The sequence below is a fragment of the Salvelinus sp. IW2-2015 genome, linkage group LG4q.1:29, assembly GCF_002910315.2.
Source record: "Salvelinus sp. IW2-2015 linkage group LG4q.1:29, ASM291031v2, whole genome shotgun sequence".
NCBI lineage: Eukaryota > Metazoa > Chordata > Actinopteri > Salmoniformes > Salmonidae > Salvelinus > Salvelinus sp. IW2-2015.
The window spans coordinates 87399070-87424118 of record NC_036842.1 but is presented as its reverse complement, the minus strand read 5'-3'; the positions used below and the strand labels follow the sequence as shown (position 1 = coordinate 87424118).

The following is a 25049-nucleotide window of genomic DNA, read 5'->3' as shown; positions in this document are numbered from 1 at the left end:
GCACTGGGAAAGGTTTATCAATCTGAACAAGGGGAATCCCTAAACTATGCGCAAAACCTTCGGGGAATGAGGGGAAAATTCAGGAAAATAAATGAACACATACATGTGACCAACAGGGGGCTCTGGGTGAGCCTGGTGCCGACTCACCTGGGGTGTCCGAGCAGCGCTCGGCCTGGCGTCTCGACCCCCCGAAGGACCCCTCCAGCACCGGTCAGCAGTGTGCCCTCTATGACCACAGCTGGTACAGGAAAGGGCTCCTCCTCCGGTCGCCCTCGCTGCAGCACCTCCTAGCTCCATGGGCGTTGGAGTGGAGGGGCTGGGGGATGAAACTAACAGGGCCCGATCCGGACATCCGCGGGTCGCCAGCAAGTTGTCCAACCGAATGGACATGTCTATCAGCTGGTCCAAGGAGAGGGTGGTGTCTCTACAGGCTAGCTCCCTACGGACGCCCTCACGCAAACTGCACCTATAGTGATCGATCAGGGCCCTGTCGTTCCATCCCGCGCCAGCGGCCAAGGTCCGGAACTCTAGGGCGAAGTCGTGCGCTCCTCTTCTCCTGCCTTAGATGGAACAGACGTTCACCCGCCGGGTGAGTGAACTCTGAGTAGTGGTCCCTCGCCGAGTCTGGATCGTTCCATACCGCATTGGCCTACTACGAGGGCGTTCACGCTCTCTCCTCCCGGGAGGAGCCGTCCTACCGTCCCATCGAATACCACTGGGACCAGGCAACGAAGGAGAGGGTTGTGGTACTGGTTGGAGTGTGGCTGGTGGAGGTGTAGGAAGGCCACCTCTCTCCCATCTTTCCATCGTCGCCATCACCTGATCCACCGCGGTCCCCAGCCGGTGTAACACTGCCGTGTGGTGTTGAACGCTCTCCTCCATAGATGTTGGGAGAGCGTCAGCTCCTGCTGACTCCATCGATCTGGTGCGGGATTCTGTGACAATATTGCGTTAGGAGGTAGTTGAAGGAGTCAGGCGCAGGAGAGATGCGTACTTTTAATGGGCAAGTCCACCAAATACAGGTATGGTACAATACAAAAAAAAGCAAACACCCTCGACAACAGAGAAACTGTACTCACGCAAGGAGGAACAAACAAAGCTCCCAAATATTACACACTCCTATTAAATGCGTGAAACTAAAATGGGCACAACCTAACCGAGCAACATCACAATAAAATAATCCCGCACAAACCTAGGCAGGCAACAGGGTAAATTATACACACAGAAATTAAGGCAAATGAAACCAGGTGTGAAAGAACCAAAGACAAAACAAACAGAAAAGGAAAAAAGGATCGGTGATGGCTAGTAGACCGGCGACGCCGACCGCCGAGCGCCGCCCGAACAGGGAGAGGAACTACCTTCGGTGGAAGTCGTGACACTACCGGTGTGATTACTACCTCTGAGGTTTTAGAGCTTGAGGTATTCACCTCATACAAGTACTTTGGAGTATGGCTACCGGTGTGATTACTACCTCTGGGGGTTTAGAGCTTGAGGTATTCACCTCATACAAGTACTTGGGAGTATGGCTATCGGTGTGATTACTACCGCTGAGGGTTTAGAGCTTGAGGTATTCACCTCATACAAGTACTTGGGAGTATGGCTATGGCTGTGTTTCTCTCAGCACATATCAAAGTTGCAGGCTAAAGTTAAATCTAGACTCGGTTTCCTCTATCGTAAATCACTCCTCTTTCACCCCAGCTGCCAAACTAACCCTGATTCAGATGACCATCTTACCCATGCCAGATTACGGAGATGTCATTTCTAGATGGGCAGGTAAAGGTGCTCTCGTGCGGCTAGATGTTCTTTACCATTCTGCCATCAAATGTGCCTCTATAAACTGGTCATCTCTGTATACCCGTGGCAAGACATCTGAGATCTGAGATACCTACTGCAGCCCTCATCCTCCACATACAACACCCATTCTGCCAGTCACATTCAGCTAGGGGCAGTATCCTGAATTTCCAGATGACTGACATGCCCAAAGTAAACTGCCAGTTACTCAGGCCCAGAAGCTAGGATATGCATATAATTGGTAGAATTGGATAGAAAACACTCTGAAGTTTCTAAAACGGTTAAAATAATGTCTGTGAGTATAACAGAACTGATATGGCAGGCGAAAACCTGAGGAAAATCCATCCGGGAATTTTTTGTTTTGTTTTAGGTCACAGGCCTTTTCATTGCTAGCCTATGGGATATACAAAAAATAGGACCCAGATTGCAGTTCCTATGGCTTCCACTAGATGTCATCAGTCTTTAGAAAGGGTTTCAGACTTGTTTCTTGAAAAACGAACAAGTAGTTGTAGTTTATCCAAGGTGTTTTCATCAGGACAGGTAGACTTTTGGTGCGCGTGAACGAGGGCGCGCTCTTCGTTATTTTCCTTTTCTATTGAACACCGTTCTTTCTGTCTGAAATATTATTGTTTATTTACATATTAGGGTACCTGAGGATTGATTAGAAACATTGTTTGACTTGTTTGGACGAAGTTTACTGGTAGCTTTTTGGATTCCTTTGTATGCATGTTGAAGGAGTGGATTACTGAAATCAATGGCGCCAACTAAACTGACTTTTTGGATATAAAAAATGACTTTATCGAACAAAACGAACATTCATTGTGTAGCTGGGACCCTTGGGATTGCACACAGAGGAAGATCTTCAAAGGTAAGTGATTTATTTAATCGCTATTTGTGATATTTGTGTAGCCGGTGCTGGTTGAAAAAGTATTTTGATGTGGGGCGCTGTCCTCAGATAATCACATGGTATGCTTTAGCGGTAAAGCCTTTTTGAAATCTGACAAAGCTGTTGGACTAACAAGAAGTTATGCTTTTAAATGATGTAAGACACTTGTATGTTCATGAATGTTTAATATTTTGATTTTCTTATTTTGAATTTGGCGCTCTGTAATTTCACCGGATGTTGTCGCAGGTGGACCGCTAGCGGTTCGCGATCCCTAGAGGTTTTTAAAGGTCCCCAATGCACATGCATCCCTGGGTCGTCCTCTTTTCAGTTCACTGCAGCTAGCGACTGGAACGAGCTGCAAAAAACACTCAAACTGGACAGTTTTATCTCCATCTCTTCATTTCAAGTCTCAATCATGGACACTCTTACTGACAGTTGTGGCTGCTTCACGTGATGTATTGTTGTCTCTACCTTCTAGCCTGTGTGCTGTTGTCTGTGCCCAATAATGTTTGTACCATGTTTTGACCTGCTAACATGTTGTGCTGCTGCCATGTTGTGTTGCTACCATGTTGTAGTCTTGTTGTGTCACTACCATGCTGTGTTGTCATGTGTTGCTGCCATGATATGTTGTTGTCTTAGGTCTCTCTTTATGTAGTGTTGTGGTGTCTCTCTTGTTGTGATGTGTGTTTTTTCCTATATTATTATAAAATAATATACATTTTGATGCCACAGTTATTTTGGTTGGATTCGGATTTCTTTACCGGTAATGGTCATATCTAGGATTGCAAAATTACAGGAACTTTAAATAAATTCCCTGGTTTTCCCGAAATCCTGGTTGGAGGTTTCCAGATTTCCAGTTTATTCCCTCCTGATTCCGGGATCTCCAACCGGGATTAAGGGAAAACCAAGGAATTTATTGAAAGTTGCAACCCTAGTCATATCCCTTCAATTCCCTGGTTGACGACAAGACTATGCTTTGCACTAGAATCCTTCTCCCGTCAACCCAACCGTCTCTTGGAAGCATTGAGGAGTGGCTGAATCTTAATACAGCCTGATGTCTGTCTCGTTCCCAATCTGCTCCTCTGCAGGCCTGTCTGTCTGACAGAGTAATGAGAGACTTCATCCAAGACCGCTGGATTACAAATTCACTGCAGCATTCACTGGCTACAGTACCAAAGAAGGCAGCCAACCTCTTTTTCTCAGCAAATCAATTCTAATTTTGTTCTTTCAGTCGATAACCTGCTGCGCATGGCTGTGTTTCATTCAAGCTTATTTGCAAGCCCCTTTCATCCAGTCCTTCAGCCATGTTGTTTAAACTTGCTAATAGGCAAGTTACCTTCAGCAAGAATCCAGACAGGGGATTTGTGAGTGAACAGGCTTGTTCCTGGAACTAAACATAGTGAAAAGTTAAGAACCCAGAGGAGTGAATCCAAACAACTGAACCCTATCAACCCATCTGAAGTCCATAATCCATAGAAAAAGGACACGCTGAAGGGTTCTTGAAAACACACTATTCAACAATAAAAAGCCAACAACACCTATACTTCCCCAGAAAACTGAACTCATCTGGTGTCAGTAGTATCCTGTCTATCTGCTACGACACCATTGACAGTACCCTGGTCTTCTCACTCATGCCGGTTCAAATCCCTAAGCCTCAAAAACTGCGCCCACAACATAATTAAAAGCAACTCTAAAAGTCTAGCTGTGTCCTTAATGAAGTCTGACTCAGTTCCACAAACAACAAACCATTAAAAAAGCTCTTGCAGTACCGGACAAGTATTTTAGTATATTTAGTAAATATGTTCTTAACTCTATTTTCTTAAAACTGCATTGTTGGTTAAAGGCTTGTAAGTAAGCATTTCACAGTAAGGTATTTGGCGCATGTGACAAATAAGATTTGTTTGAGTAGCCTACACACAGCTTCTTTGCTCTGCATGGTGAACGATCATCATCATCTGTTATGATTGATAGGACATTTACTTTTACTTCTCTGAATGTAAAACATGGTTTTAATGACAGTAACTTTGAGGGTTGGCGGATTCTGCGCAATAGGAGCAAGTACAAACAGTGTGGAATAACTTGGTTATGTGGAAGCCTCATTGCATTCCCTCGTTGTTCTGCAAACTTTTCTCCCTCAGTATCTTTCAGCCTCAGTATCTACTGTACCGTCAAGGTTCCAATGTCAGTGAGTGTAGTGATGTTATTGCAGCCAGTGAAGGCCCTGAGGCAACATATTAAAACAGGGTCACAGGCTAGCTCTCTACATTGCTCCCTGTCGACGCTTCATATTGGTATGACAAGCGGGTTCCAGGTAGGGTCCCGTTCATTGAATTAGGAGCCAGAATAGATATGACCTGAATTGTAGTATTATATTACTGGGAGGGAACCTCATTGCTTCAGTAAATCCATTACTCTAATTTTCTACAGTCAAGGGCAGGTTTTAACCCAAATATGTGTGGCAGTGTATTTAAATGGATGCAGTACAATGTGGGGACATTTGAAACTAACTTGAAGAAAAGAAAATGTTTAAAACAGTAATGGAATTAAGAGTGCTATCCTTCGCCTATATCTCCAATAAAGATCTATGTTCAAGTTCAGAGCCTTTTCACTTTGAGCACTGTGAAAAATGCTTTAACAGCACTGGGCATTTTGGGTAACTGAGACAAAATCTGTATGAAATGACCCTGTTGAGTTTCTGGTCCAACGCCTGCATGCTCAGAAACGCCACTGACCTTCATCAAATGGCCTAACTGATTGTCCATGTAAGCAGAAAAGAGAAAGGTGCCATACATGTACTCGCTCCCAGTGATGTTGTGACAAGGGAATGTGTAATTTATGTGATAACGACTGTTTATGAGAGCGCTAAGCCAAGGCATTGATGGGCTCTGCGATGCTGGAGAGAGGCCAGACAATAAAGAGCAGTCAGGATCAGTAGAGCTGGTCTCCACTGACTCTCTGCATTGTCGGATGCATCGCTCCCTGGGAGTCTCGCTACGTTATCAGTGATCATCAAAGGCACTGTCAAGAAAATTTTAAACTGGGGCTTCCAGAGGCTGCCAGCGACACTAGACACATCTAAATGAGACAGGCTTATTAATTCTTCAAAAGCCACACAGCTTCCTTTTCCCCAAGACTCATTTTGGTACATTTAAGGAGGATAAAAGCTCAGCCAGACAACCTCACTGTCTCTTTCTCTCGCTCACATACATCATACATAATGCAGACACACATATTCTGTTGATCTCAAGACAACAATATTTCTTACTTTAAAATAGCTGTCATGTTTATAAGTGTTTCATAGAGAGTATAAATGGAAATATGAACATTTCAGGAACAAATTCCAGAGATCAACAAAACACAGGGAATACATAGTTTGAAAACTAACTAACCTGTTTTTATAGAAAACTGCTGTGCTGACAGAAAATTGTTTGTTACCAGAGGGTACATGTGGGATTGTAATTCCAATGCAGGAAAATGTGAATTTTAAATTCAAGATTGAATGACATTATGTCGATGAGTGCGGTGACACAAAAGGGTGGTCCCTGTTTTTGGGGCTTCATCAGGAGTCTCTGCCCACTTATAAATGGGCAATAGCAAATACGATATTGGGCCAGCTCTTCCCACTTTCAGTGAACCGAACCATGCTGGAGTAAATAGTGTGAAAGTATGCTTACTGGGCAGCATGGTACAGTACGGCTTGGCTTGGCTCGGTTTGATAGAGTTCAAGAGCCTACAAGCTCATAAGACCTGGAGAGTGCAGCACTCCTATTTTATCCCCTTCCCCCACCCCCCACCCCCAAAAAGTGGGCATCTTAAAAAAATAATAATAATAATAGGGAAAAGAAAATGGAGCTCACATTACTCTGAAATGTTTTATGCAATATGAGACAAGGAAAAGGCCTTGCAATCTATTGAAACGTTTTCTTTCAGCATACATATTCCACTGCCAAGCATGCGATTGTATGAGGAACACCAAAGCCTTAATTATTGTAATTAACCCTTGCATGTACAAGTAGGGACGGCTCCTTGAAACCACCGGGAAGATGTGAGAATGTCTATATTATAAACCAGTGGTTAAAATGCACATAATTTCGATGTTATACGAGACCCATAATTGGTGAATTCATGATCAGGGGGCCTACTTCATTACAGCTCAAGAGGCTTCATCTCCTCATGGTGGCCATATTTCACCATAATGAATGTGATTTTTTTCTCTCTTCTCTCTGCAGTAGCTAATTGCACATTTTTTCTCTCCATGTGAATGATTCAAGTTTTTTTGTTTGCTACAAACATCTTGATTAGAAAACACCCTCCCTTGCGATTACTCACAATGCTGTTATGTTACAAGCGTTTTATTTATTCCTTGGGAGGTAAACTTACTGTACCTAAGAAGGGAGTTAGAGCCCTTTGAATATCTTCTCATTTAACTGCATTGAGGTCAATTGGAATTCCAGTTTACTTCCTGAATTTACTGAACTGAAATGGCACTGACCCCAACCATGCTAAGCACAGCAGTGGACTCTCTCTCTCTCTCTCTCTCTCTCTCTCTCTCTCTCTCTCTCTCTCTCTCTCTCTCTCTCTCTCTCTCTCTCTCTCTCTCTCTCTCTCTCTCTCTCTCTCTCACATTGACCCCATGTCTCTGGAGTGGGGTGGATAATCTGTCTATCTGGCCCCTCTGGGCACTCTGTGTCTCAGCATGGGGGCAGAGGACACTCCGAGCCACAGAAATGTCCACTCCTATCGGGCTCTCGGCCCAATTGGCCTGCTCCATGGAGGTAAAGACAGCAGCCAACTGCCAGAGGCCATAGGTTAGGATACACTGCTCTGGCCCACTGCTGTCCACTGACTCTGAACAGAAGGGTCAGTATAGCTCCCTGAAGCTCCAGCCAGGCTCATTCCTCCTGACACAAGCACAAACATCCCCTACTACGATGATAGATACCTCCCTTTATAATGTAATTGTAACGGATTTCCTCTTCGTCTGAAGAGGAGTAGCAAGGATCGGACCAATGTGCAGCGTGGTAAGTGTCACTCCCCGTGTGCCCCCCCCCCCAATACATTTTTGGGGCTGCCTCTCGTCCCAGCCGCGCTGCCGTGCTGCCTCCTCATACCAACGCCGCTCAGCTTTCGCTGCCTCCAGCTCTGCCTTGGGGCGGCGATATTCCCCAGCCTGTGCCCAGGGTCCCTTTCCTTCCAGAATCTCCTCCCATGTCCATGAGTCCAGAACTCGCTGCTGCCCGATACCACGCTGCTTGGTCCTTTTTTGGTGGGTGGTTCTGTAACGGATTTCCTCTTCGTCTGAAGAGGAGTAGCAAGGATCGGACCAATGTGCAGCGTGGTAAGTGTCCATAATAGATTTGTAATAAATCAAAATGAACACAGAACAAAAAATAACAAAACACGAACAAACAACCGAAACAGTCCCGTAAGGTGCAAACACTGAAACAGGAAACAACCACCCACAAAACACAATAGACAACAGGCTACCTAAATATGGCTCCCAATCAGAGACAACGACTAACACCTGCCTCTGATTGAGAACCATACTAGGCCAAACACATAGAAATAGAACAACAGAACAAAACATAGAAAAAACAACATAGAATGCCCACCCCAACTCACGCCCTGACCAAACTAAAATAAAGACATAAAAAAGGAACTAAGGTCAGAACGTGACAGTAATACCACTTTGACTGCAGGAGAAATAAAACATGCACATGCTGCCATCGTATTCATGAGGATTAATGTGGCATCCAGTTTTGTGTGACTGGAACAGCAGCTTAAGAAGCAGCGACGCCACAAAATAATATGCACATTTTCAATTATCATCAAATGTCTGATTATCTTGAGTCTCACTGATATTCCAACAAACATTTGATATAATCTCATAGAAAATACTGGGAAATAGTGTTTGACATGACATTGATGAAGCTCCCACTGTCTAGTGTGATAACCCAACCAGACAAATGCAATGGTAGCCTTAGGCATACTTTCAGTGGTGTCACTTTCCCAACTTTCACTTTCAGCGGTGTCACTTTTGAGGCCCTCAAGGCTGTCAGTATAAACCCATACTTCAGCTAGAAGTGCACTTTGAGGAGGGGGGTAATGTTGAGGGGCGCTCTTGGTCTCCTCTCTCACCAGCCCAGCACCTCTACACTGGAAAAGATAATTGTCTCCTCCGTACGTGGAGAGATGAGTGTTTTTCTAGGACCTATGCAAGGTGCTGTCTCTCACACAGCCCAAGAAGTCACAGCAGTTTGCCATAATTACTTTTGCAGATAGAGGTGAGAGAGGACGTTTGCATTAGATGAGGGCCTGGGTAGTCGGGTCCCCATGCTCGGCGCATGCAGCTTTTAATGTCACCATAATCTGGAAAGGTTACCACTGCCAGATCCACTGTATATCTCTGCAACTTGCTGAATCAGTATTTCTGAAATAGGCTTGACATTGATTTAGAAGAAGTGCACACCCAAGTAACTCCTTGAAAAGAGATGTGCTATACAGCGTTTCCATTCTATTACAATGTTGTTGTTTTTGTTGTCATGTTGTATTGTCACGCCACTACATTATGACACTTGCATGCAAGGTTAGACACATAATTATGTTAAACCATAACATATCGACTGACAACTTTTTTCCTGGTAAAATGTATTTTCCTAAAGCTTTTAACAAAAATATTTTCTTCGAACCGGTCTCCACTTTATAGACAGATACTACAGAGAGGTAGAGACAAGATACTCAAGGTCGGCCGCTCTACCTCTTTCTCATTTCTGTCCATCTCCTACTCGGTGAAAATGATTTCTCAGATTGGTCTCTTCCTTCAATGGTCTCATATTCCCACACCTCCCACAGCATAAGCGTCTTATCATCATCACACTTTCTCATTCCATTTTCTCAGGGATGCTGGTGACATTTTGAAGTGTCTGATTCATGCCTTGAGACAGAGCGAGAAGGTTTGTGTGTGTGTTCGTGCGTGCGTGCGTGGGTGCGTGCATGCATTTGTGTATGGGTGTGTGTATGTGTGCATGTATGTGTGTGTGTGTATGCACATGTACATGTGTGTGTTTATGTGCCCGCACTTCTCCACCTCCAATCACACCCTCCCTCCCTCCTCACACCTCCTCTCTACTCCATGCCTGGAGCCAGACTCTTGTGTTGTCTACCTCAGAGAAGCTGGTACTTGGCATAAAGAAGAGGCTCCAGTGGATTCTGTGCTCCGCCTGCCAATGGGCTCTTTTGATCAGCCGCCAGGTGATGACAGGTGATCTACATTAATCTCAACCCTCCTGCCTCCCACCTCTCTCTCCTTCTCTCTCTGTCATTCTCTTCTCTTCCTCCCTCTTCCCTAACAGAGGGTCAGTGTGCTAAGCCCCAAGGCTAGGAAAGAAATGATATCTCATGGGAGGGCATTTTAGTTTTTCTCCTCTCAACAGTATTGGATCAACTTTGACTGATGCCTGCTGAGACATTTCAAACGTACAGAAAACCAAGATGGTGAGAAACCAGGTCGATCCTTGTGCTAGCATTTCATTCTGGAATACTGGATCCATGGAGTGGGAGTTAAATACACAATCTGAAACTTGAGTGTTTAAACTTCCTCAGGTTTATATCATACCGAGTGGTTGGGCTGCAAGCATCCAGCTTAAGCACCAGTGAAAGACACAGTAAGTTTACTCTCTCACTTTGACCTTTGTCCTGCACTCTGAACCTGACACAGCTAAGAGGTCACTATTGAGGATACTGTGGGAGAAGCTGGCACTATTGTAGAGCTGGAAGAGGTTTGTGTTTTCCATGATTAGAGCTGAAGAGATAAGAGTGCCAAACAGGATAACTTATTGTATTGTGCTGCTCTGGTAATTGAAGTCAGACAGATCCCACTGGCACTGTTAGAATTAATTGGAAGGTGAAAGGCTTCACAAACACTGTAATTGAGATTTGGAAAAATAAAAAGCCACTTTTACAGAAGAAGTAGAGCAAATCCTCTCCAGTAGCTAATCACTACTAACCACAGAAACACTCTCCAACACAGATTAACAGTGACACTTCGAAAGTAAGTTGGGTCAGTATCAAATTATACAATGGGTGGGACTAATCCTGAATGCTGATTGGTTAAAAGCGCATTCCAGTCGGTGGCTATTCCACAAGTTACCACCGGCTAAATCTATGACTTTAAAATGCCTATTTACTCTGTTCTATCTGACTGCCAAATACACTGTCTCATCAGCCCAGCCAAGCAATTAATAAACTTGATCTCCACTATAAAAAGCATCTAGACATTATCTCACATTTATTTTTCTTCAACAGCGGAGATTTGTATAAACCTTGCTTTCTGTCTCTCCGACATTTGAAACATTGTTTCAATATTCAAATTCGATCTCCAGCTGTCCCATAGTAATTAACGTGTCGGAAGTCGGGACGAGACAGACAGGCAGCATTTCTCAGCCAGCCGAAATCATGAATCGGCTGGCGTCCGTGCTTAGTCCCCTCCTTTACTCCCTGTTCACTCACGACTGCATGGCCAAGCACGACTCCAACACCATAATTTAGTTTGCTGACGACACAAAGGTGGTAGCCCTGATCACTGATAACGATGAGACAGCCTATAGGGAGGTCAGAGACCTGGCAGTGAATGTGGTGACCGAACAACAACCTCTCCCTCAACGTGAGCAAGACAAAGGAGATGATCATGGACTACAGGAAAAGGAGGGCCGAACACACCCCCATTCACATCGACGGGGCTATTGCTGAGCGGGTAGAGAGTTTCAAGTTCTTTGGTGTTTACATCACCAACAAACTATCATGGTCCAAACACACCAAGACAGTCGTGAAGAGGGCACGACAACCCTTTTCACCCTCAGGAGACTGAAAAGATTTCGCATGGGTCCCCAGATCCTCAAAAAGTTATACAGCTGCACCATCGAGAGCATCCTGACCTGTTGCATCACTGCCTGGTATAGCAACTGCTCGGGAATCCGACCGCAAGGCGCTACAGAGGGTAGTGCGTAGGAAGGCCCAAAGAATGGTCAAAGAATCCAGTCACCAAAGTCATAGACTGTTCTCTCTGCTACCGCACAGCAAACAGTACCGGAGCGCCAAGTCTAGGTCCAAAAGGCTCCTTAACAGCTACTACTCCAAGCCATATTTACATTGACAGCCTACACCGGCCAAACCCGGATGACGCTGGGCCAATTGTGCACTGCCCTATGTGACTCCCAATCACGGCCAGTTGCGATACAGCCTGGACGTAATTGCAAGATCAAATACGTGTGTGACTATCATCCCTGGATTACGGCTCACCACTTAAAATATCCTGTTAAATTTTTTTTTTTAAAGAGGTGGTAATGACTGTAACAGTAATACACTAGTAAACACTTAACCTATTAAACGTAAAGTATTTGAATGAACTGTATCATACTGCTGAAATCTAGTCCACCATAGAGCATTGAGAGCCATAACCACTGTAGGTTGGCTAACAACATACTGTACAGTTGAGAACTGATGAAATCTAGTCCACCATTGAAGCAGAAAGAGAGGCCTATTCCATGGTAACTTGGCGAACAGCTGCTGATGAACGAGGAGTGACGGCGTGTGATGTGGCTCCTCCATTAGAAAAAAACAACCAACTGTTATTTCTAAAGGTGATCACCTGCTTATTACTGTGATTTCCAGCAGGAATAACTCAGCTCAGTGCCTCAGCGGTGGTGGTTTTGGCAGAGGCGGGCGTTATTCAGCATGGCAGGCAGGAGGGGGGCTGCATGGCGCAAGGTGTGACTTTGTTGTGTTGATGATGGAAAAACACTGTCTCCGTTCCAAATGGCACCCTATTCCCTTTACAGGGCACTACTTTTGACCAGGGCCATTCGGACTCTAGTCAAAAGTAGTGCACTACATAAGGAATAGGGTGCTATTTTGGACACCGACAGTGTGTCTTATCTTTCCAGACCCCTCAGGTTTGCTTTTGAAGGAGCTATTATCCATTTCATGATCTCACACCATTGTGATTGGAATTACTCAGTTGGATTGGTATGAAATGAAATGCAAAATGGCATTTGGTTTATGATTGACCATATTGTTCGTGTTTGTGGTTATTTTGTGGGCATCCATTTTGATTTAGCGAGGGGGTAGTGCTTTGTTGTGCGCTGTGTTAAATTGGCAATCAGATTGTCACATTACCATTCAGATGGCAAGCGTGATGTTTCTGATAGCGTGATGTTTCTCTCTCTACCACTGTGAGGGCCATGTCCCTGTCTGCGTCCCAAATGGCGCCCTATTACCTTTACAGTATAGTGCACTACATAGGGAATAGGGTGCCATTTGGGACGTAGATAGGGACACGGCCCTCACAGTGGTAGAGAGAGAATGCTATTATGTTACTCTCCTTAAAGATCATCTACATCTGTATACGACTAGCTGGAGAGAAAATAGAGTAGTAGCTAGCTATCGCTGCTCAGTGGTTCGCACTGCATGTCCAATCCATTTCAATGCTGCATTGCTCTGGACATTTAATCAAGCTCCCTTTTACAGCGATACGTCAATCTCCCCGAACACCCGCGAAAAGGGGATCAGGATGCATGAGTGGCGGAATGGGAGATGGAGAGAGCGAGAGTGATATAGTGAGAGAGAGGAAGAGGGAGGAAGAGTGTTCTAGTCTTCCGCAAATCTGTATTTTGAATCTGAAAATCATCTTTTGTCTCTGTTTAAACATTTGACTTGACATGTATTTTAACAATGGTGTAAACATAAAAAATTGCATGCAATCACCAAAGACAAATTACTTTATTGACCAGTGATCACCACATTCCAGATGCTCAAGGTTATTTAACAACCGCTCAAGCAACCATTCCCTCCATCACGTAAACTGCTGGTGGTGTTGAGCTGAGTGAAATCTGAATTAAACGTTATTGTGAAAGGGCTGCTTAGTGTGAGCTCTCTTTGACGCTATGCACAGCTTGGGCAGCTGGGATAGGTGCTCTAGCTCCACGCCAATCGGCTGTGATGTTTTTCTCAAGGCTACTTCCTCCTTCTCCCTGATCTGGAATGTGAGTACACAGGCATTGGTTCTTGCTGTCTGTCCTGTAGGAAGAACAGCTGTTTGCATTCATCTTTAATGCAGATCACCCACATCAGTGTTGCTTCATTCGAGCAGATGAAGATCTGGTTCACTTCATTCTCACTTTAAACTGTTTCAAGTCACTTAAAGAATGTAAAATGTCTCATTCACTCAAGTGTCTCACTTCATACAGTTATCTGTTGATTGGAAAAGTATGTATCACATTTGCTTCTGTCAGTAAATGACGCCTCCCACCAGTCCGAAAATCAACTAACAATGGCTTTTTACTGGAGAATGGGAAGATTGAGACACCAGCAAAAACCAGAAGCTATTCAAACTGTTGCGTGAACCACCTGTTAACTTGAAAGTTATACAATCAATTTACAACTTACAATCTATGAGAACACTAAAGCTTCTTTACTGTTTGTGCACATCCACTGGTAAGAAGCTCCACATGGCCCTGAGAACGGTCTAGGCTGTGCCACTGTCAGTGACGACATATATACTCTGGCTGTCGGTTGACAATTGTTCTACATAGTGACTCTGCTGTCTGTAGCACAGAAGTGTAAAACGCAATAACAGCAGCAAAGTGCAACAGTGGCTTTGCTTTGCTGTCAATATTTTCCCTCTTGATAAACCCTCTGGGCAAGTGTACTTCTTCAGCCAGCCAACACAAACACAGCTTTGTCCTTGATCCTGTCAACAGTGTGTAGATACAATAGGCAGAAAATAAAGCCTTTTCACTCCGAGGGCTCTACTTCAACAAACCTAATGCTATGGTAAATCTAAGCGCTGGCGGTAGCGCTATAGGTCTGGGGGTATGTCAGAATTTGTTATCCTGATTGTCACAGACGGAATTATGAGAGCAAATAGCTGGTTGTAGGTGTGATGAGGGCTTGGCCACTCATTGGTCAATCAAGGCTTTCATGGCTTCATACTGGATGCGTTTGTCTCAAGTTCTATAGGTTATTGACAGTCTTTGCATTGTCATCAACTCCAATTAAGCTGGGGGCACGGAATATTCTCGTCCTAGTCCATTGTAGATTGATACTACAGTTTATTGATTAAATGGCATAGGCTACAGTAATAGCAGCAGTAAAAAATCATCCAGTATTTGCTCAATATGTTTGGAGTGTTGAAAGTCAACATTGCTATAACTGGCTTCAATGAGTATAGGCCTTTACGTATCACACTTCTCCTCAAATAAAAAATACTAGGCTCCCGTAAGTTGTATTGTATGAGTGAGGAACATTCTCAATAAATATATAGCCTAGGCCTACCATTGATATGGCGTTATAGGAATGACACATTTGAATATGTTTATAATCGGACAACAGGCGCTCCTTGAAAATGGAGCCGAATGGAGTATGCACTGCAGGTAGACCTATGTAAATTCTGAATAATGCAAAAGCATGATGACAAAAGCCTAGACCATTTAGAAACCTTTGATGGATAGGCTACTTGGCTAATGCATGGCCAGCATAAAAAAGACACTAGATACATACAGCTTTTGTTATAGTAGGGTAAGGGTAGCCTGCTAAGGGCTTGTTTTTTAATCAAACGAAACGGAAAACAAGCAATTGTTAGAGGAAAATAACTTTAATGTTTCTAAATATGAGTGTCACCGGATTATCTCATCTCTCGTTCCATTATGGGCATATAGCCTAAATGAAGTTTTTTTTACCCACATCCAAAATATTAACTGGACTTAGCAAAAATAATATACAATAGCCTACATAAATAAAAAGGGGATTCCCACTCACTGTTTTGCTGCTCCCAAACTTAATATTTTAATAAAGCTTTGGTGATTAAGATTTATTTTAAAGCAGTCTCATGAGCCAAACCCTTTATTGATAGTCTTGACTACTTGGTGAATGCATTGAGCAGGACAAAGAAAACAGCCTGCAGTACAGTGAGAGGAGGGGAGGCTATGCTTGTTTTTTATGTTTTTAAATACGGTTGGAGAGGCTGCACTTCCGTTGTGAAAATTCATGCCATAATCAACCACAACCACAAGACCAGCTTTCCCCACCAGCCATACTGAAATTGGCACTTTTTAAGGACACACCTCAGATATTGCCACCCTTCCTACCTCTGGGAAAGCCAGCTCATATAAGACAGGTAAATTACCAATCCTAGCGCTAGGGTTTGAAAATACAAGAGTGCCAGCTTTAACAGGTCAAAATTGCGAACAAGCGTGTTTTTGACAATTGCTTTGGCTTAATGCCAGACAAAAATATAGTCCCGAGAGTCAGTGTCCTCAGTCTTTGCTGCCACCTCCAGAACAGATATCGGTGGTCAGGACCACATATACTGCCCCGGAGACCAGGGTTCGATCCCCCATTTCACCTCTTCTAAAACCTCCACCCTCTCATATATCTCACTCTCTGACACTGTCGATCTCTATAGAAAATAAAACAATAAAATACAAAAGGAGGATGAAATTCTCCTTTGTCCTCCGCCTCAACTCATCCCAGATTCATGAGAGGAACTGATGAAACTAATGACCAGACAGATGGAGACCAGTGGAGGCTGGTGGGGGGGGGAGGGGAGAAATATGAGGACGGGCTCATTATAATGGTTGAAATGGAATGAACGTAACGGAGTCAAAAGTGGTTTCCATATGTTTGGTACTGTTCCATCATTCCATTCCAGCCATTACAATGAGCCCGTCCTCCTATAGCTCCTCCCACCAGCCTCCACAGATGGAGACAGAGATAATGCGAAATTCTGTGTCTGTACCACGGAATGGAAAAGAAAAACCCATTTGTACACGCTAATTAGGAGATGTTTTTTTTAAGTGTATGCGGGCGACAGTGAGACAGCACTTTCTCATTGTGTTCACCTTTTATAATGTCAGATCACAGCGAGAGGCATCATTCGCTCTGCTACACTGAGTTGTAGGCTACAGTAGCTTCTCTGATGTATGGAGAAGTACAGTATAAGGGAAATTCAAGGAGAACAACAAACAAATGGGTCGTTGCACGAAAAGAATGCCTTTTGCATCCCTTCAACATTTTAACTAGAAATTGTGCACCAATATTGTATTTTAAAAGCCTGTTATATTAAATGAAGTGCCCTTTAATATAGACCAAATGGAAAATTGAATACATCCCAAAAAATGTATATGAATAAAGACTTGCCCAAATTCAACATTTTGACATGTCCCTCTGTGGACCCTTCCAAACTTCAATTTCCCCAGTTACAAGGGGATTTATGGTCGATTTAAGATGAAAATGTCAACCCTGTTACTTTATTTGGCACTTAGTAAACACTTACTATAGTCTATTTATTTAACCTCTTGAGACAAAAAAACATGTTCTTTATGAAGTTGAACATGTCCTCTTTATGACAGAATGTTAAAATTAGGGGAAATATACAGTGCAATCGGGAAAGTATTCAGACCCCTTAACTTTTTCCACATTTTGTTATGTTACAGCCTTATTCTAAATTGATAAAATTTAGGGGGGTTTCTCATCAATCTACACACAATACACCATAATGACAAAGCAAAAACAGGTTTTTAGAAATGTTTGCAAAATTTCCACAAATAATAAACTGAAATACCTTCTTTACATAAGTATATAGACCCTTTGCTGCAGCATTGAACGTCCCCAAGAACACAGGCATTCTTAAATTCATTCTTAAATGGAAGAAGTTTGGAACCACCAAGATTCTGACCAAACTGAGCAATCGGGGTAGAAGGGCCTTGGTAAGGGAGGTAACCAAGAACCCAATGGTCACTCTGACAGAGCTCCAAAGTTCCTCTGCGGAGATGGGAGAACCTTCCAGAAGGACAACCATCTCTGCAGCACTCCACCAATCAGGCCTTTATGGTAGAGTGGCCAGACGGAAGCCACTCCTCAGTAATATGCACATGACAGCCCACTTAAAAGGCACCTAAAGGACTCAGACCATGAGAAACGAGATTCTCTGGTCTGATGAAACCAAGGTTGAACTCTTTGGCCTGAATGCCAAACATCACGTCTGGAGGAAACCTGGCACCATCCCTACGGTGAAGCACGGTGGTGGCAGCATCATGCTATGGGGAAGTTTTTTAGCGGCAGGGACTGGGAGACTAGTCAGGATCGAGGAAAAGACGAACGGAGCAAAGTACAGAGAGGTCCTTGATGAAAACCTGCTCCAGAGCGCTCAGGATCTCAGACTGGGGTGAAGTTTCACATTCCAACAGGACAACGATCCTAAGCACACAACCAGGACAATGCAGGAGTGGTTTAGGGACAAGTATCTGAATGTCCTTGAGTGGCCCAGCCAGAGCCTGGACTTGAACCTGATCAAACATCTCTGGAGAGACGTGAAAATACAGTACCTGTGCAGCGATGCTCCCCATCCAACCTGACAGAGCTTGAGAAGAATGGGAGAAACTCCCCAAATACAGGTGTGTGTCTTACCCAAGAAGACTCGAGGCTGTAATCGCTGCCAAAGGTGCTTAAACAAAGTACTGAGTAAAGGATCTGAATGCTTATGTAAATGTGATATTTCTGTTGTTTTTTTGTAATACATTTGCAAAAAAAAAAAAAAAACTATTTTCCCTTTGTTATTATGGGGTATTGTGTGTAGACTGATGAGGAAGAAGGGAAAAACAAGATTTTATACATTTTAGAATAAGGCTGTAACGTAACAAAATGTGGAAAAGTTAAAGGGTCTGAATACTTTCCAAATGCACTGTGGATATACAGTACCAGTCAAAAGTGTTTCTATATTTGACAATTTTTTATACTACCGTTCAAAAGTTTGGGGTCACTTAGAAATGTCCTTGTTATCCATGAAAACATACATGAAATGAGTTGCAAAATGAATAGGAAATATAGTCAAGTTGTTAACAAGGTTATATATAATGATTTTTAATTGAAATAATTAATTGTGTCCTTCAAACTTGGCTTTCGTCAAAGAATCCTTCATTTGCAGCAATTACAGCCTTGCAGACCTTTGGCGTTCTAGTTGTCAATTTGTTGAGGTAATCTGAAGAGATTTCACGCCATGCTTACTGAAGCACCTCCCACGAATTGGATTGGCTTGATGGGCACTTCTTACGTGCCATACTGTCAAGCTGCACCCACAACAGCTCAATAGGGTTGAGATCCGGTGACTGTGCTGGCCACTCCATTATAGACAGAATACCAGCTGACTGCTTCTTCACTAAATAGTTATTGCATAGTTTGGAGCTGTGCTTTGGGTCATTGTCCTGTTGTAGGAGGAAATTGGCTCCAATTAAGCACCATCCACAGGGTATGGCACGGCGTTGCAAAATGGATTGATAGCCTTCCTTCTTCCAGATCCCTTTTACCCTGTACAAATCTACCACTTTACCACCACCAAAGCACCCCCAGACGATCACGTTGCCTCCACCATGCTTGACAGACGGCGTCAAGCATGCTTCCAGCATCTTATAATTTATTCTGCATCTCATGTATGTTCTTCTTTGTGATTCAAACTTCTCAAACTTAGATTCGTCTGTCCATAACACTTTTTTCCACTCTTCCTCTGTCCAGTGTCTGTGTTATTTTGCCCATCTTATTATTTAATTTATATTGTCCAGTCTGAGATATGGCTTTTTCTTTGCAACTCTGCCTAGAAGGCCAGCATCCCAGAGTCGCCTCTTCACTGCTGACGTTGAGACTGGTGTTTTGCGGGTACGATTTAATGAAGCTGCCAGTTGAGGACTTGTGAGGCGTCTGTTTCTCAAACTAGACACTCTAATGTACTTGTCCTCTGTACTTGTTCTCGCTTGGAATAGCCTTCATTTCTCAGAACAAGAATAGACTGACGAGTTTCAGAAGAAAGGTCTTTGTTTCTGGCCATTTTGAACCCGTAATCGAACCCACAAATGCTGATGCTCTAGATACTCAACTAGTGTAAAGAAGGCCCGTTTTATTGCTTCTTTAATTAGCACAACAGTTTTCAGCTGTGCTAACATAATTGCAAAAGGGTTTTCTAATAATCAATTAGCCTTTGATAAACTTGGATTAGCTAATGTAACGGATGTGAAATGGCTAGCTAGTTAGCGGGTACGCGCTACTAGCGTTTCAATCAGTTACGTCACTTGCTCTGAAACCTAGAAGTAGTGTTGCCCCTTGCTCTGCAAGGGCCGTGGCCTTTGTGGAGCGATGGGTAACGATGCTTCGTGGGCGACCGTTGTTGATGTGTCAGAGGGTCCCTGGTTCGCGCCCGTGTCGGGGCGAGGGGACGCCGTAAAGTTATACTGTTACATTGATGCTGTTGACCCGGATCACTGGTTGCTGCGGAAAAGGAGGAGGTTGAAAGGGGGGTGAGTGTAACGGATGTGAAATGGCTAGCTAGTTAGCGGGTACGCGCTACTAGCGTTTCAATCAGTTACGTCACTTGCTCTGAAACCTAGAAGTAGTGTTGCCCCTTGCTCTGCAAGGGCCGCGGCTTTTGTGGAGCGATGGGTAAAGACGCTTCGTGGGTGACTGTTGTTGATGTGTTCAGAAGGTCCCTGGTTCGGGCCCGTGTCGGGCCGAGGGGACAGTCTAAAGTTATACTGTTACACTAACACAAAGTGCCATTGGAACACAGGAGTGATGGTTGCTGATAATGGGCCTCTGTACGCCTATGTAGATATTCCATTAAAAATCAACCGTTTCCAGCTACAATAGTCATTTACAACATTCACAATGTCTACACTGTATTTCGGATCAATTTGATGTTATTTTAATGGACAAAAAAAAAAAAGTTCTTTAAAAAACAAGGATATTTCGAAGTGACCCCAAACTTTTGAACGGTAGTGTACATTGTAGAATAATAGTGAAGACATCAAAACTATGAAATAACAAATATGGAATCATGTCGTAACCAAAAAAGTATTAAACAAATCAAAATATGTTTTATGTTTTAGATTCTTGAAAGCCACCCTTTGCCTTGATGACAGCTTTGCACACTCTTGGCATTCTCTCAACCAGCTTTAACGAGGAAGTCACCTGGAATGCTTTTACAACAGTCTTGAAGAAGTTCCCACATATGCTGAGCACTTGTTGGCTGCTTTTCCTTCACTCTGCGGTCCAACTCATCCCAAACCATCTCAATTGGGTTGAGGTCGGGTGATTGTGGAGGCCACAAAGACACGGCGGTTGGAACCAATGTAGAAAATAGTAAAAAATAAAGAAAAACCCTTGACTGAGAGAGGTGTCCAAACTTTTGACTGGTACTGTATATATTTTTTTACCAAGTTACACTACCCAAAAGGTACTCAATTGGTGGAACGACCCAACTATTAAACTATCCACGGCTGAAACTACTTCTATCAAATCTTTATATTTAAAAAAAAAAAAAAATGTATCCCCAATTTTCGTGGTATCCAATCGCTAGTAATTACTATCTTGTCTCATCGCTACAACTCCCGTACGGGCTCGGGAGAGATGAAGGTCGAAAGCCATGCGTACTCCGAAGCACAACCCAACCAAGCCGCACTGCTTCTTAACACAGCGCGCCTCCAACCCGGAAGCCAGCCGCACCAATGTGTCGGAGGAAACACTGTGCACCCGCCCCCCTTGGTTAGCGCGCACTGCGCCCGGCCCGCCACAGGAGTCGCTGGAGCGCGATGAGACAAGGATATCCCTACCGGCCAAACCCTCCCTAACCCAGACGACGCTATGCCAATTGTGCATCGCCCCACGGACCTCCCGGTCGCGGCCGGCTGTGACAGAGCCTGGGCGCGAACCCAGAGACTCTGGTGGCGCAGTGCTAGTCTGCGATGCAGTGCTCTAGACCACTGCGCCACCCGGGAGGCCCCGCTTCTATCAAATCTTGATTAATAATATAGTAATATCCTTCAATTTTACAGTACCTTTGAGCAGAAGTCAGATGTGTTAGTGGGAAGATGTCTGGTTGCTCTGACGGTTGACATGGACTGGATCCACAAACAAATGCTCCTCAGTTGTTTCTGTCAAAAAAAAAGAGAGAGTCAGTCAAACGCACAGGAAGTGAATTCATTATACCGTGCACATCGGCATTCCATTGTTCATCTCTGTACCCTGTGTGTATGTGTCGCACATCAATATATTATACCGTGTGTGTTTCTGTGTGAGTGTGTGTATGAGCGTGTGAAGCACATGTACCGTAGCGGGTGTGTAAGTGTATGTGCAGCTTGAGCGTGCATGTGAAAGAGTAGCTCATTTCCTGCGTGCGCACACATACAACAAACAGTACAGCAAACAACAAGGTCACAACTCCCCTGAGCTTCCCACTGTGCCCAGTACACTGCCTTACATTTGAAGATGACTCTCCTCTCAAGAGTTTCCCTGGTAAAGGAAAAACGCTGGCTTTGCCTACGATGTCCACTCTGTCTCTCTCTAGTCTCTAGTCTAACTGTGGCTGACTCTCTCTCTGTCCAGTCTAACTGTGGCTGACTCTCTCTCTGTCCAGTCTAACTGTGGCTGACTCTCTCTCTCTAATCGAACTGTGGCTGACTCTCTCGCTCTCTCTCTCTCTTTCTCTCTCTAGTCTAACTGTTGTTCTCTCTCGCTCACTTTCTCTCTCTAGTCTAACTGTTGTTCTCTCTCTCTCTTTCTCTCTCTCTCTCTAGTCTAACTGTCGTTCACTCTCTCTCTCGCTCTTTCTTTCTCTCTCTAGTCTAACTGTGGCTGATTGTCCCTCTCTACCTAGAGCACAGAGACACTGATGGCAGAGATGACAGGGTGTGGTGCTCCCACACAGAGGCAGGGTAATTGGCTCTCCATGATGGGCCATAAACATACATCACAGAGGTGGTGGAGCGCCAAACAGACAGCTAACTAAGCCTCTCTCACTCTTTCTCTGCTGCTCCGTCTCTGCTGCATGCACAAGAAGACACAGATATACACACACAAACCCCCAAGGATACACACACACACACACACACACACACACACACACACACACACACACACACCACACACACACCACCACACACACACACACACACACACACACACACACACACACACACACACATAGCACATTGTCTTTGTTACTCTGGATATTCACGCTGCCTGCACGGGTCATGCCCTTCACGCCATTATCATAGCACACAGTAGAACACCCCGCCCCCTTTTTTATTAGAACAAAACAATAATCATACGGTAATATACAGTAATATATAGAGGACAACACTCTCTCTTAATCTCCATAGCACCATCACCATCACCCATAAGGGATGCCCTCGCAAGCAATTACCATAACACCATACTGTCACACATTAGTGATGCGCTGGATGACTCATAACCCACAGTCCCTGTGGTTTTTTCTTTCATTATTTTTATCTGCCGTTAGTACGTAGCCTCAGCTTTAGGGCCTAACTGTAGCATGTCAAATACACACCAATTGACAAACGCTTTTGGCAACTTGGTCATAAAAAGTTTACGTCGATCCACTGAGGCAAAAAGGAAAACGTAGGAGTTTAATTCAATAAGAGAAAAGCTGTGAAATAGAGAGTTCAAAATGAATAGAGGGAAGGGCCAGAACGTTAGTCTAATGTTTGGTGAAGTGGTAAAAGATGATGATGATAGCAGTGTTGTGTGATGATTTGTGAGGCGCTATACAAATTCGACAGTCACAAGATGGAGACTTCAAAATGACACGTCAAGAGAACTGTACTGTTCAGATGGGTTAAATGGAATAGTAGCCTAACTGAAATCTGGACAGTGACTGTAAATTTTGACTCTGGAACGTAAATAGCCCACCCAACTACCTCCAACCCCACATTGTTATTGTTTTTCTTCTCTTTTGCACCCCAGTATCTCTACTTGCACATCATCATCTGCACATCTATCACTCCAGTGTTAATGCTAAATTGTAATTATTTCGCCACTATTGCCTATTTATTGCCTTACCTCCCTAATCTTACTACATTTGCACACTCTGTACATAGATTTTTCTATTGTGTTATTGACTGTACGTTTGTTTATCCCATGTGTAACTCTGTGCTGTTGTTTTTGTCGCACCACTTTGCTTTATCTTGGCCAGATCGCAGTTGTAAATGACAACTTGTTCTCAACTAGCCTACCTGGTTAAATAAAGGTGAAATAAAAAACATTTAAAATTCTATATTTGCAGGTTAGGGTCGAGTGTGGGCCTCAGATGTTCACTTTATCACATATAGTCAGGCAGTTGTGGATGTGTTAAAAGCAATTGCGAGCGGGTGAACAAACATCTGACCCACGCATCACCATAACCCATATAGGATGACCTTGCTAACCATTACCATAAGACCATAGTGCCATGCATAATAGAGGCGATCCATTTCCACAGCACTATCACCATAGCACAGACCCTCCCTTCCATTATCATAACAGTATTGTCATAATAAGCAGGGTGACCCTGTTAGTCATATCCACAAAACTCTAAGAAGAGGCATTTCTTTCAGACAGCAGCCTAACACAGGAAATGGGTGAAATAAGGGCACCCAAGCCTATAACACAGAAGAAAACACACAGAGAATGGGTGTTTTCAAAAGGTGTTCTCCTTTCAAAATTGGACTCTATAAAGTGTGAACATTTTCTACACCATTCCTGGTTGTGCCTCTGAGTGAGTTACTTAAGCAATAAGGCACGAGGGGATGTGGTTTATGGCCAATATACCACGGCTAAGGACTGTTCTTACCCGCCACGCAACGCAGAGTGCCTGGATACAGCCCTTAGCCGTGGTGTATTGGCCATATACCACAAACCCCCGAGGTGCCTTATTGCTATTATAAACCTGTTACAAACATAATTAGAACAGTAAAAATAAATGTTTTGTCATAGCCGTGGTATATGGCTTTCAGCCAAAGCATTCAGGGCTCGGACTCGGTTTGTAATTAGATATAAAACGTCTTCTTACTTTAATATAAAAAATATTCTCAATTTCATGGACTGTTGGTTAGAACAATTTTGTTGATCGGTAATAACCATTTAATTGCTCCTCCGAAGAGCAAGATACTTGAAATAAATGATCAATTCACTTGTTTAGATTACAGCATAGAGTTCCCCTTTCATAAATGAATACAATAAACCCGGTTTTGTAGGTGGGTGTGACTGAGTTTATAATATTAGCTTGCCTCAAAGATGAATCACAATAATAACATCTCTCTGACACGCTACTGTGTAGCTCCATCTCTGTGCTGTGGTGTCTCAATACTGTTTTGTCATATTTGTGTATTAATCTGTGTATTAATCTGTGTATTAATCTGTGTATTAAAACCATTAAACTGATTTTTTTTTTTACCATTGTTCATCGCAGGATATAAATGGCAAAAATGAGGGTCTCGGTTTGAAAAACCCACACATAATTTATCCAATTCACTTTTCCCAAAATTAGAGTGACAGG

At 43.6% G+C, this 25049-nt stretch overlaps 1 protein-coding gene across 2 annotated transcripts in view; it reads right to left on the bottom strand.

Moving 5' to 3' along the window:
* mgat4c (mgat4 family member C) overlaps positions 1-25049 on the bottom strand; it is a 178000-nt gene that overhangs the window by 59950 nt on the left and 93001 nt on the right. For both annotated transcript variants that reach the window (XM_023986036.2, XM_023986037.2), the window contains exon 3: positions 21553-21648. In XM_023986036.2, coding sequence (XP_023841804.1) covers positions 21553-21612 — 60 coding nt within the window. In that variant the 5' untranslated portion in view covers positions 21613-21648. The remainder of the gene's footprint in view (positions 1-21552; positions 21649-25049) is intronic.